We start from the raw sequence: 14,072 nt of genomic DNA, 5'->3' as shown, positions 1-14,072 counted from the left end.
AGAAAGGGGAGGGGGACAGATTACACACACCATGACGTAGACAGGTTTAACAGTGTACCAGTCAGCTGTCATTGGGGAGGGCCTTTCTGTTGGATTCCTTTCCAGTGCTATGTCTGCCACAAATAGATATTCTAGTACCTTCCCTAAATGTGTTGGGGGTGTGAGTTGGGGAGGGCTTGAGTCAGAAAGGAGGGCCCTGTTGACAGGGGTGGTGTCAGTGTATATAAAAGCCCTCAGCTGAGGGGCAGACAGCACATTGGAAAAACACTTTCTGAGAGGCCAAAGGGCTCTTCATTTGTCGCCAGCAGTTCTCCATTACAGCACCACCACTCTTCCACCTAAAAACAAAGCAGCCATGGCAGAGAGACGTATTCCTTTCACCCTGCTCCGCACCCCAAGCTGGGACCCATTCCGTGACTGGCACCAGAGCCGTATCTTCGACCAGGCCTTTGGCATGCCGGCCCTGCCTGAGGATTTTGCCACATTCCCAAGCACCCACTGGCCAGGATACATGCGGCCTTCGGCCCTTGCCCCAGACATGAGCGCCATGATTCCCCACGCCCCCATGATGTACCCCGGTGCCATGATGTCTCCCAGTGCCATGATGTCCCCACAGGCTCGTGCCCTGACCCGCCAGATGAGCAGTGGCATTTCAGAGATCAAGCAGACCTCAGACAACTGGAAGGTGTCCCTGGATGTCAATCATTTCTCGCCTGAGGAGCTGGTGGTGAAGACCAAGGATGGTGTGGTGGAAATCACTGGTGAGTTTGTATTGCAAAGCTACGTACTGCATGCTGATTTAAGTATTTTCATAACCTCATAGCCTAAAAACATAAATGTATTAAGGCAATTCACTGTCAGGAAGAGCCAGTATAAAAGCAATGCAATAACCCCCCCCGAAAATGTGCTCATACAGAACAGATTCATTGGCAGGCACTTAGTATAATGTCTCACTGTGTGTACTTAGGTTTGTGTCTTTTACTGCTATACTACCAAACAAAAACACATAGGATATAAAAGAAGGAAACCTTGCTGGGTCAAACACAAGGCAGATGCATTGCTGCAGAGTTATGTAACATCTTGAGACAATATACTGAATTCCAGCACACTGAAGGGCGGATGCTGTTGGATGCATGCCTGCTAGATGCAAAACAATACACTATTCAACATGTGGAAGTCAAGTTTAACAGCAGCCCAGAGATGAACACAGTGTAAAAATGTTTTCCTGTCCATCCATATACTTGTGAAGGACCAAAGCAACAAAGAAAAACCTGAAAGAAATGTAGAATTGATCATATAAAAGCTTAGCTCTTTGAAGTAATGAGCTCCTTTTAGTCTCCCAGTCAGTGTCAGCCTCTCTCTCTGCCATTTCACAAAGCATCATGCTTTTAGAGTCAAGAATTTGAGTAAGGGACTTAGCTGTGACTCAGACACTATGTCTGCTACTTTAAAAGGACTGCTGGATCTTGTCCATAGTTCAGGGGTCTGACTATAGCCAGTGTCTCACTTTTGAGAGACTGGACATGGTCAGAAACACAGAAGATAAACAAAGCTTAGGATTCCGTCTAAGTGGAATTTGCCACCTCATGTGTCTCATATGCCACAAGCGGACATGGATGATATGTTTAAAGATGATATCACTGGCTTGAGTGATGTGCTTTGTATAGACATCGACCACTTTATACTACTGCCCTCTCCTCTGGCTTCTTTATGCATACTCACAAGTAATGACCCTTAATATAGTTGCTGAAAAAGTTCCTTCCTCATACCAGCTGCTGACAGTCTCGTCTTGTTGAAAGGCAGACAGCTCCCCAAGGAAGAGAACCTTTATCTGCACGTTGTCATAACAAACATATCACTGTGTAAAGCCAGAATGAGAGCCAATGTTCCAACATCACAGCTAGGCATTTGGGTGCCTCTGAGGGATTGACAATGCCTGATTAAGACTGGTGATACATCTGTGGTTACTTGAGCAGGAGGTGTACAAGATAAAAATAGCACAACAAAGGCATCTGTAAACACAAAACATGGTCATTGAATAGTATCCAGTTTCATGTGTATCACTGCTCTAGTATACATAGTATTAAAGATATTAACATGTCAGGACATATTGGGAAATATGCCAATTCACTTTCTTGGCAAGAGGTACAGACAGCTGACAAATTAAAGGAAAAACTGGTGCAAGCCTGAATGCTTGACCCTTACAGTGAGGGGATCTGGTGGCTCTGTCATGCTGTGGGAGGCATTTTGCTGGCATGATTTGGGCCCACTTGTCCACCTAAAGAGAAGGATCACTTCAAATCAATACAAAGTTGCTCTTCTTGGTCACCTTTATCCTACGATAAAACATTTCTATCCTGATGGGAGTGGTCTCTTGCAGGATGACAGTGCCCCCATCCATAGGGCACAAAGGATAGCTGAATGGTTTGATGAGTATGAAAGTGATATGAATCCTATGCTATGTTACCACATCTCAACCCAACTGACCACCTATGATAGATTTTGGACCACGCTCTCCACCACAATCATCAAAACACCTTTAACTTGTCACCCATCTTTAAATGAGAAGATTAATACTACTCTCATGCCTGTATAGAAAATATGAAGCTAGACCCAGGAGCTGGTTAGCGTAGCTTAGCATAAAGACTAAAACAGGGGGAAACATCTAGCCTAACCCTGTCCAAAGTTAACAAAATCTACCCACCAGCACTTCTACCTGTCATTTTTACACTTTAACTTTTGTATGGATTAAGTGATATAACGGTAGACAGATCTTGTCTGATGGCTTATAGCAAACAAGAATAAGTATATTTCCTAAGTTTTTGAACTGTTTCTTAAAGTACCTACATTTCGGCTTTGTATCTGACATACCGTTAACAATGCTTATGCAGAGTGTAATCAAATACAGTAGGCTAACACATATATTAGCAAGAGAAGGTGTTTAATTTAAGTATACCCAAGTGCTGGGATTGTGCATAATAGCTCAAAGTAATGGCCTTCTGGAACATTTAATTGAGCTGAGCCATAATTACTATATATTTGATATTGAATACACCTGTGCTTTACCTGTTTTAACAAGACAAAATGTCTGCCTTTGAAAAAGATCTACTGACCATGACAAAATACTGAATCTAGGTTAGTTTGACTCTTTAAAATGCAATCAAGCTTCATTTTAAGTGAGTGATGATGACGGTTATGATAACAGTTGGTGTAATAGCTCAAACACCTGCTATAGTTTAAGACTCTGTGTGTGTGTGTGTGTGTGTGTGTGTGTGTGTGTGTGTGTGTGTTATTGTGGGGACATATGTGTTTACAGTCATGTGGGGACTCAAATCCCTTGTGGGTTAGGGTTAGGGTTAAAGAGCAAGTCTAATCATTCATTTTAAGGTGGAGACTTGGTATAAAGTTAAGTATAGGGTTATGTGAAGGTTAGGGCAAAGGTTAGGGTTAGGATTGTTGTAATTATGGTTAGTGTTAGGACAAGTCTCCAGGAAATGAATGTAAATCAATGTAATGAAATACTATTGTGCGGATGTGATGAGGTGAGCCCTAGACTATATTTGTAGCAAGTATGTTTATACCATGCTAAAAGTGGAGCATACCAATGTGGAATTGACAGTAATAGAAGATATAAAATTATTAACACAGCTCACAGCTGTAAAACACCATGTAGTCATTCCCTCCATTCATGCTGTATTCATGTTCTCGAGCAGCTTCTGCAACCACTATCGTTTCTACTTCCACATAAATGTAATATGACTTACTGCTTGGTGCACCATGATACATTCTTTCTGTTATAGCTTAAAGTGAATGTATCTTTTCTATGTCTATATAGGCAAGCATGAGGAGAGGAAGGATGAGCACGGTTTTGTATCGAGAAACTTCACCAGGAAATACACGTAAGTAAATCAACATTATGCATTCATTATCAAAAAATAAGCCTGTGTAATCCAATTTTACCCACATTAGGTCTGATCATTTTTTACACGAATATTGTCCAGTTAATAAAAGGAGGCTACAATATGTTAACTTACTTCAAAACTTCCCAAATTCACGACTATAAATCAATTAGTCTCGGCTGTTTGATGATGGCTTTGCGGTGAACTTTCATGGAGGAAATACATTCCTCGGGCTGGCTCCAGATTCCTGTGATTCTCTTATCGTGGCTTTGCTGCTGTGAGTCTCTTTAGTTTTGTGTTGTACTGGCCTGTACAGGGCTGGCTGCTGCTGATAGCTAAATTTCATGCTCTGAAAAGCAGCAGCAACAGCAGCAGCAGCAGCCTCCACCTCCTAGTGTTCAGCCCTCCTCTTTCTGAGTTTTTAGCTAAATAGGGCTCTGCTGCCATCCAGGGGCCACAGCATACACTGAGAATACAAACTGGGATCTGGTTTCCCATCAAGACTCTTGTTAGGGCATTCACATTTCAATCAGTCTTTGTTTAATTGGTAGCAGTGCTGCTTTTTTAATCAAGACTGGTGCTTTATGTAAATTCACTACAGTGGTTTGTTTAATGTATAGCCTAACAGGTATTTTATTTCTCTCTTGTAGCCTCCCCCCTAACACTGATGTTGAGAAGGTGACCTCCTCCCTGTCTCCTGAGGGGTTGCTGACCATTGAAGCTCCTTTGATCAAACAGGCCATCGAGTACTCCGAGACCACAATACCTGTCAACATGGACAACAAAAGTAGCGTGGTGAAGAAGTAGACAGAAAAGCAACACACTATCTTCCACATACACACACACACATTCACATGTTCAAGTAAACACTTTACTTTGACAAACTGCTTCTAGAAAGGTGAGGCAGCAGCTTATTGCCTCCTCAGATGTAAGCGTTTTACCTTAAAGCAGCCTTCTTCACAAGCGAGGGGTTGCCCTCACTCTTCTCTCTCTCCTCCATTTTTGGTAATGAGCCGACCCCAGCTGAGCGCACTGTGTAAACACATCTGCACCAGTGCCATATGCCTGCTCTTTCTGCGGTAATTACACTCTTCATCTGAATGTAGGAAATCTCAGCTTGGCCCCTCTCACAGTCTTCCCTCTCACTTACACACACACACACACACGTACACACCTTCCTCATTTCTGTTGAGTGAATTCCCCTTTCATGCCTCTCCAGACACACTAAACATAACAGCAAAGCGGACTGTAATAGCAGTGATCTTGTAAATGATGGTGCCAAGGTCCCAGGAGAGCATACACACCACCACCTTGAATGCAAACAGTGGTCTCCTTGGACTGGAAATAGACTGGTTTCATCAGCATTTGCCTTTGGAAACAAACTATTCAGTCCTGCAAACAGAATAAAGAACAAACAAACATACTGACTCTCTTTTTCTCTCTCTCTTTTTTTTACGTTACAAACTCTACTGTATATTTGCATGCTGGTGACATGACATCAGTTGTCTTCCTCTTCATGGAACTAACATACTTAAGCAGCTACTGTGAGCTGTGGAAGGTCTGGTAACAGAAAGATAGTAGCTAAATAAAAATGCTAAGCCTTTTAATGTCACAGTTTCTTATGCTAAATTATTCATCTGATGGTCATCCATGCAAAATAGAACAAGTGAAACATGTAAGCGCCCATGAGTGAAAATTAACATTTATAATTTCTTGATTCCTACACAATGCCAGACTACACTAAGTTTCATTGAATTGCAATTATAGTTTCTAAAACATTATATTTGGTATAAACATTTGGTCCTTTTTAACACTGCCCCCATTTGGCCAATCACTGTATTTCTAAAGGAGTACAATTCAGTTTTTACAAATCAGTTCTCATCCAGCAACCTCGACAGACAGGACTCATTCAGTGTAGGTGGGATGTAAGACTGATGGGGTGGGTCTGATTCATGAAGGTGTAAAAAAAAAACTGGTAATTGGTTGTGAGATGGGTGTCATATGTATAGTGAAAAAAAACAATTTCAGCCCTGTAGCTGCACTGTAATGTTTCATAACACCCAAAATTCCGTAATTCCATCATACAGAATGTCTCTAATATATTATTCATGCCTGGATAGATACATAATTGATGGAGATTTGCTCTCTACTTTTAACTGAGCAAGGTCATTTAAAACAATTGCACTAGGCATGGATATAGAGTCTGCTGGAGTCAGAAGGTATGAGTATGTGATACTGAAGGTTCAAACAATTATTATTTTATTACTGATTAAAATATATGGACACTTTTTAACCACACCTGGCAGCTGGGGATGACAAGGTGGCAGGTTGGTCCACCACTTTGGTCTAGACTAGTTGTCACCAACCTTGCTCCTGGAGAGAGCTACTGCCCTGCATGTTTAAGGTAGCTCCCCACTCTAACACACCTGATTCTAATTATTAGCTCATTATCAAGCAGCTGAAGCTTGTCAAGGGCTTGATAACAAGTTCATTCCTAGAAACAGATGTGTTAGAGTGGGGAGATACCTAAAACATGCAGGGCAGTAGCTCTCTGGGAGCAGGGTTGGTGACCACTGGTCTAGACTCAAGTATCTTAACAACTACATGATGGATTGGCATGAAATGCTGTAAAGAAATTCACACTCTCCAGAGGATGTATCAAATTAACTTTGGTGAGCCTCTGACTTTTCATTTAGTGCCACCATAAGGATGATATTTGTGTTTTTAAGTGAAATGTCTCAATAACTATTGTCTGGATTGCAATGAAATTTAGTACAAAATTGTAGTAAATTTGGTGATCTGAGTTTTCAACTAGCACACTAAAACTAATATGTGGTAAAAGTGATGCCTGCTGAACATTAGCATTTAACCCAAAGTATTGCAGTGACTGAATCCAGCCTCACAGAGCTGCTAGCATGGATGTAGACTCCCAGTCTTGTTGATAAATCATAAATCATAACATTTTTAAAATAATGTGTTTAACAAATGGCCAAAACTCAGAGCCATTAGGAAAATGGTGCTGGTGCAGTTACGACTTTCATAGTTTCACACTGAGGAATGTCTACCACTGTCACGAACTCTGGTTTTTATCACTTTAATGATGTTTTAAGAGTTACATAACTCAAAATTCCTTAAGCACTGATTCAGTTTTTTAAATCTCCTTTTCATTAGATATTTATCGGTTCTAAAACAATGGTTTAAAAGGTAATTATGTTACCAAAGGAGAGACACTTCCATCAACTATACCAAACACCTTAATTGAGAGATATTCATAACATCCTGCACATTTACAAAAAGGTTATAATGTGTATATCACACATATAGGTGGAGAAACATACATTGTCAGGATATAAGTGGAGGAACTAGGCCAGAGGCTGTGACTGAAAATTACATCACAGCTGTACATTAACAACCTATATCAGCTGAGGGCACTGCTGCAATCAATACACTGTACAGTCGCATGTTTAAAGCTAATACCACATGAAATTCTGTTATCACTCTCCAGTTCTTAACCAGTCATTGCAGGATGAAATTAAAGATGTAGCAGCACAACTGGTTACGTACTCAGCGGCTGGTTGTTTTCATCACTTCTTTTTTTCTTCCTTTCTGTCAACTTCCAGTCATTCATGTAGCGTGCCTGCCCGGTAATGCACATACTAACTCTACTCCTGACTCCGAAGCTGCAGGGGAAATCTATTTATAGAGCACTCTGCTATGCACTGAGCCTCCAGCATGTTGTATAGTTTCACAGGGTAGATAACGGACGTGAACTTGTGCTTTTTTCCCCCCTATGGCTCCAGACCTGTAGTGACTAATAGGCTGCTTATCTGCTATCATTAGCTTGATGTCAAGCCATTTCTACAACAATGGACTGTTTAATACACACAGTAAAATATGTAGTGTGTGTGTGACAGATTTCTAAACATCTGCCAAAACAGATGTCTTATTTACTGAACAGCACACGTATTTATATTATGTATGTATGCAGTGACATGTGTATTCTGCCACACAGTGAGCTTAGAGGATGCTCTGCTAGAAAAGCCTTTCATGGACGTCGACACTGACTTAAGCCGAAGAATCAGTCTCTAAACCACTTAGCATTTCCACTTTTGCTCTTCCATGAGTCACCATTTCCTTCCAGTTTAATGCAGGTCTAAATTATTCATGCCAATCTCCATCAATCCAGGAGCTATCCAGTCCTTAAACCAAAGAAGCGCCTCATGTGAAGCCCTGTTAGCTACAAGGCTGCTGATAGGACTCCTCTCAGTTCTCTGCATCCTCTCTGCACTCAGGCCATTAAGCTGAAGAGGTCTGGCTTTTCCAAAGACCTTCTCGGGTCATCTTGAAGTGGAGCAGGCACAGATTTTTTTTTAAAGGGGAAGGTAACTAATGTGTATTTGAAGGGAAATGGGAAAAGAAATTGATAGGTCTTGTTCTAAGTAGACATTTTGATTTGTCAGGAAACAGGAACAGGAAAAGCACAGGTGTTACTAAGAACATTAACTCTGTTCTATTTAAGTGTCCCATTAAGCCATGACAGTGTGACAGTGAGTCAGCATGCACAATACCAGGACCCTGTAACCGAAGCTGTCACCACATGGTCATCATTCATTTTATTTTGCTCCTCTCCTACTATGACATGTGATAATGTGTCTGTGAAATGAACCTACAGTTAATGTCTCATTTTAGAACAAACTGTACTTTTCACATATGGTAACTTCAAACAGCCATGGTCAACAGTTGCAGTTGCATTTTTTTTTTTTATCTTCTGGGATTGCGCCAAGACCTCCACTGCTCTATTTCCATTGTGATTTATTGGACTGAAATCATATTCCACCAACTGTGAATTAAAACAATAACAAAGACTGCCTTGTCTATGTGTGACATAAACAACCCCTCTCTGAGTGAAACGTTGCTGTTACTGCTCAAAGTGTGGGACAATAAACTGTGTTCATTGATAAGGCTTGCTGATACAATGTCTGTAGAAACACTGCATGTATGGACCAAAGTCCAACTGATAAAGTGAAACAACAATAACGGCTAGGGATTACAGTAGTATCTGTATGGAATACATTATTCTCCATGAGATTAGTGGATTCACTACAGCACAAACATTACAGTAACCAATTATTGATAAGCTTTTTACCAAATACCAGATGATCATTTATAAACAGAGCTGATAAGTGGTCATTGTATCCCTGCTTTATGCACTGTGTTGCAGAATACAGAATACAAAATGTAAGTACACCACCAAATATCTGTATCCTCTATTAAGAATTCCTCAGCAAATCAATGAGTTAAACTTGGTCAGATGGTGAGTGTGAAGGATGGGAGGACTCCAGCTACTGAACAGGCCTTTACAACAAACTGGGCATCCATCCACCATATTCTACCTGATAGACTTCAGGCCAGGTTAAAATTAAAACCTTACCCCCCACAAAAGCATTTAATTACATATGCAAACAAAACTGCAATATATCTTACTCTGCAGTGTGAACCTTCATCTTAAATTCTACCTCTTCCAAAGCTAGTAACCATCTCTAAAACAAACTCTAATTGGGCTAATACACACTCTGGAAATGTTGCAATATATTTTTTAATCACAAAAGATGAACAACAGATGTACAGATACGGTCTGGTTTCTGCAGTGAGCATGTGCATTGGAGACCTCTATGCAGGCACTGAGGAGAGCAGGTGGTGGGCTTTTTTTTCTGCTTAGCAACAGATCAGGATTGGCTGGTGACACATCTTGTAGCAGGGCTAGTCCAATCAAAGGGCCAGAGTGTTGATTGCCTTTCAATCAATTTGCACTCACCAGCTGTTTTTAATAATGAACTCTCCATCTCTGACTAAGGGTGTTAATTATACAAATTGTTGCTATTGATTGGCATTGGTTTCCAGAGACAATGTTTGCTTTGTTATTTCAGTTGACTTACCTGCAAGACTGTATTTACTGACATGTAAGATCAGTAAATTGTTGACACCTGTTCTTGACCCAGTTTGATGGTAAGGCTTCTTTGTCTTGTCAATGTGAGGAATCTGTCCCATTAATTCTCTGAGATTATCTGCATTTTAATGGTGCTACATTTCTGCCTTCTGGAAGTAGCTGAGTCTCATCTTTATCATGGATGGTCGGTCAATTTGTCCACCACATTGGCCCAGACTGAAATATCTCATTAATTATTGGATGGATTGCTGTGTAATTTGATCAATTTTTCCAGTATAATATCTCAGCATTACTTGCACATAATTTTGTTAAAATATTCATGCTTTCCAGATTATGTACCATAATGATTTTGGTGATTCCCTTATTGTTCCTCTTCCTCCAGCCATCATGAGGTTTATATTGGTGGTTTAGGGTAAAATGTCACTATTGCATGGACTGTCATGAAATTGGGTGTACAAATTAATGTCTCCGTCAGGATGAACTGAATAGCTTTGGTGATACTTTGTCCAATAAATAATCCCATCAGCCTCAGCTGTACTTTGTGTTTAGTGCTAATTAGCAAATGTTAGCATTCTACCCCAATAAACTAAGCTAGTGAGCATAACGCTACATGTTAGCTGACGTTAGCATTTAGCCCAGCTGTGCCTAAGTGCAGCCCCACAGAGCCGCTAAGATGTCCGTAAAATATTTTTTTACTGTTTTATTAGAGACACAGACTGAACCATGACACTACTTCCCTCATGTTTCCCACAAACCAACAGTTCCTTTCGGGGAAAAAAATAAGTTTCATTTCCCTCTGTAGAATAAGTCATGGTTTGTAGTGTGAGGGAGTGAAAGACATCAAATAATTTGTGGGAAATTGATGAGTCAGTGCTTTTTTTCTGTCATTTGAGAATCATCCGTGGACTTCTTCCAATGAATAAAGAATTTCAGTAAATTGATTATGATACATACTTTGTCAGGAATTTTATTGCATTCTCATTTCTGTCTTAAATCCAGTCAAACACTAAGCAACATAAGAGATATCAGGACAGGGGTTACTTAACTTCAAAAACATCTGTAAGCAAAAATGCAAAATGGAGGAAAACAGACTTCAGTTGAGGTTTATCAAAGATGCACTGATTTCTGTGTTGTCATGTTGGTGCAGTAGTCTCCTCCGTTTGAACAGGTCAATTCAGTTCCTGTCAAAGAACAAAGTCTGATATCTTGAAGAGGTATCTAATATGCTTTTAAAGAGAGATCCTCATAAGTCTAAGACACATCCATATGAAATAAAAAAAACATTTTTTAAATTGAATTATAGTGTCTTCAAAAATTCAATAAAAGGTTACAAGCATGATACTATTGAGGATGTAATGTCTATTTGGATCTATACCAAGCGGGTAGCTCTGGGTCTGAAGTGACGCCACTGTGGAATTGACTTGAACCTAGATTCTCTATAATGGCCAGCAGGGGGCGACTCCACTGGCTCCATAAAGAATTCAGATTGTATGGAAGTCTATGAGCAAATGACCCTACTTTTCACTTGATTTATTACCTCAGTAAACCATTTCCTAATAAGTTTGTGGTCTCAATCTTTCATTTCAAATCTTTATAATGCTCATTTTGTAAATTATGGTCCCATCTTGAATAAAAATACACAATAAGTAGGATATACTTAAGAGCGTGGCTTTGTTGTCATTGGCAAGCTGCTACCCCCCGGATTTACAGAGTATAGGTGTAGCTGTAGTTATTGTGTTTTTAATTCATGAAAGTTAATTGTAAAATTTTGGTCACCTATAAAAGTTTTGTTCAGCATTTGGTCGTACTAGAAGATCGTATAATGAGTCGGATGTTCCGTTAAATACATTTTGTTTGAATGGTTTTAAGCTTGTTTTTCGTTAGCAAGAACTATCATTAGAATTATCATAGTTTACTGTAGACTGTTAATGCACTGTGCTAACCAACCCAGCAGTTAGGCTCAGCTCCACCCACTCGTCCAAATACAGTCACTTCTGGCTCCAAAACTCCAAGATGGCGACAGCCAAAATGCAAATTCAAGGCTTCAAACTGGGACCATGGATGTAGTATAAGAACTGGATACTGCACTTCTGCTCAGCCATGCAGCCAATTTTTCCATCCGTCACTCACAGTATTGCACCAAAAATAAATCAAACAAAAAGTGACATCTGTAAAATTGTTGACAGGACACCTCAAACTGCAAATCAGTTAATCAATTATGACTTTATTATGAATTTATGATCCCTCGAAGATTTATATTCATAAAAACTTCCTCAAGCCAAGAAAAGCTATTTAAAAATCTGTGACAAAAATTTAAAATCTATGGGCTGAGTATGAATTCAACAACCTGGAAGCAAACCCCAAAGCTATAGATTTTCTTTGATGTATGTGCCAGCTGAGCAGTTCTAATTGGACTGAATAGGTGCTGTTTTCTGTCTGGTATCCAGCTCTTATGATACATCCATGCAGTCCAGAAACCAAAAGGTGACATCACTATGACCTTTTTTTTGTTTATTTTCCGGTTTTCCTTGTCTTTGTACGATATAGACAGATAACCATTTAATGATCTTATCTACCATCTGGTACAGAACTATTTAAATTCTGTTTTCTTAATGAAAAACTTTTTGTACTTTACATCCTTTAGCCATCTCTCGCACACATTGAAATATGTTAGACCCAGCCCAAAAAAAATCACTGTGGTGCACTGCAGTAATACCGTGCTGTTAGTCCTATATGCAAGGACAGTGCATTGTTTTAGAACTGATATGACCACCAAGTGTCCCACTGAAACCTAAAATGCTTTACCTCTGTTGTACTTAATAATAGTGGTTGTGTGTTTTTTACGCAGTTGAATTAATGACAGTTTTCAGTGTAAATCAGTAACAGAAGTCCTGGTCCTATGAGACTTTATTTGACAGAATTTAGTTGTTTAGTACACCAAATGTAGTCAGGAAAATTTTGCAATGTCTTTATCATTCAATTATACCTACGTGTGTGACTGCCAATGTACTGACAACTTTGAGAACATCTAAAACTTTTAACATACTTGCTAACACTTTCAAATATCACAAGCCAATATGTTTTCTTTTTTTTTTGTCACCCTTACCAATAATTGCATGTCACCATACTGATGTCCGTAACAGATCAATTTATTGTTAACAATCACTGTTTTGGTATAGCGTACTTCAGCAAATGGAGTAAAGAAAACACAGATTAAAATAAGGTCTAGCTAACAATCGCAATAAAAAGAAATAAATAGAAAATAATCTGATTAAGGTCTAGTAATTCCATGTTCATATGAATACATAACATCTACAGTATAAGTTAATAAATTGAAGCTACTGTATAAATACATCACCAGCATGCACAATATTGTATTATGGAGAATATTGGAGCAGTTATCATCTTACACTGAAGAAACAGTATAATAGGCAAGTGCATTTCTTGACCAATAAGAAACCGAAGACAAAGTAAATCCACATTTCCCAAATCTGCTTTTAGAGCTTCCACCTAACATTGCATGTGCTCTGGCCAAAAAATAATCGACTCTGTGGTTCCAGGTGCCGTTTCAGAGATATTACTGATTGTTATGAAGATAGCGTCATTGGAGAAAAAGGGTGAACTCATGATAATTTCCAATCACCACTTTTTTTGTTTTTAGAGGTTCAATCTCCATTTTTACCTTGCTATCTGAATTCCTATGAATCAAATCACTTCCTCCAAACATATGGAGCCAAATAGAAGTTGTTATAGTAACGACAATACTGACAATAAGAATTAGGTGTCCAAAAACAGTTAATTTATTTAATAAAGCACATCAGCACATGAGAGGGACAAGCTGCACTAAGTTTACTTTATGAATTTGTATTTTTAGTTACAGGATGACTGTGTGACTGAGCTGGACACACACCTGACACAAAGCAAAACAAAAACATATTATTCTTAAATGTTATCTTCGATAACAGAGACAACCTGCTTCTCACTCGACGATCGTTGTGTGATGTAACTAAAGATGCCGCGTTGGTACATTTGAAGTTACGCAAGTTGGACACCCCTAAAAGCCCCGTCTTCATCCCTGTAACCCGTCTGCTCTCTCACTCGCTCTCTCTATCTCGCTCTCTTTCTTTCTGTCTTTCTCTCTCTTTCTCGCTAAGCAATGCTGTGACATTCAAGGTTACTCTAATTTTCTTGTTGCTCAAGCATCAAACTCAATTTCTGAATGCTCT

The 14,072-nt window shown here is 39.5% G+C and overlaps 1 protein-coding gene across 1 annotated transcript; it reads left to right on the top strand.

The window, feature by feature from the left end:
• Nucleotides 1–272: 272 nt before the first annotated feature.
• On the top strand, nucleotides 273–5,317 carry hspb1 (heat shock protein, alpha-crystallin-related, 1). The gene is made up of 3 exons (XM_053332209.1): nucleotides 273–761; nucleotides 3,836–3,899; nucleotides 4,550–5,317. Exons 1-3 carry the CDS (start codon nucleotides 356–358, stop codon nucleotides 4,704–4,706), a joined length of 627 nt encoding a protein of 208 aa, XP_053188184.1. The 5' UTR covers nucleotides 273–355; the 3' UTR covers nucleotides 4,707–5,317.
• Nucleotides 5,318–14,072: the final 8,755 nt, after the last annotated feature.

Source organism: Scomber japonicus, chromosome 13 (assembly GCF_027409825.1).
Source record: "Scomber japonicus isolate fScoJap1 chromosome 13, fScoJap1.pri, whole genome shotgun sequence".
Classification (NCBI taxonomy): domain Eukaryota; kingdom Metazoa; phylum Chordata; class Actinopteri; order Scombriformes; family Scombridae; genus Scomber; species Scomber japonicus.
This window is presented reverse-complemented; position numbering and strand designations above follow the sequence as displayed.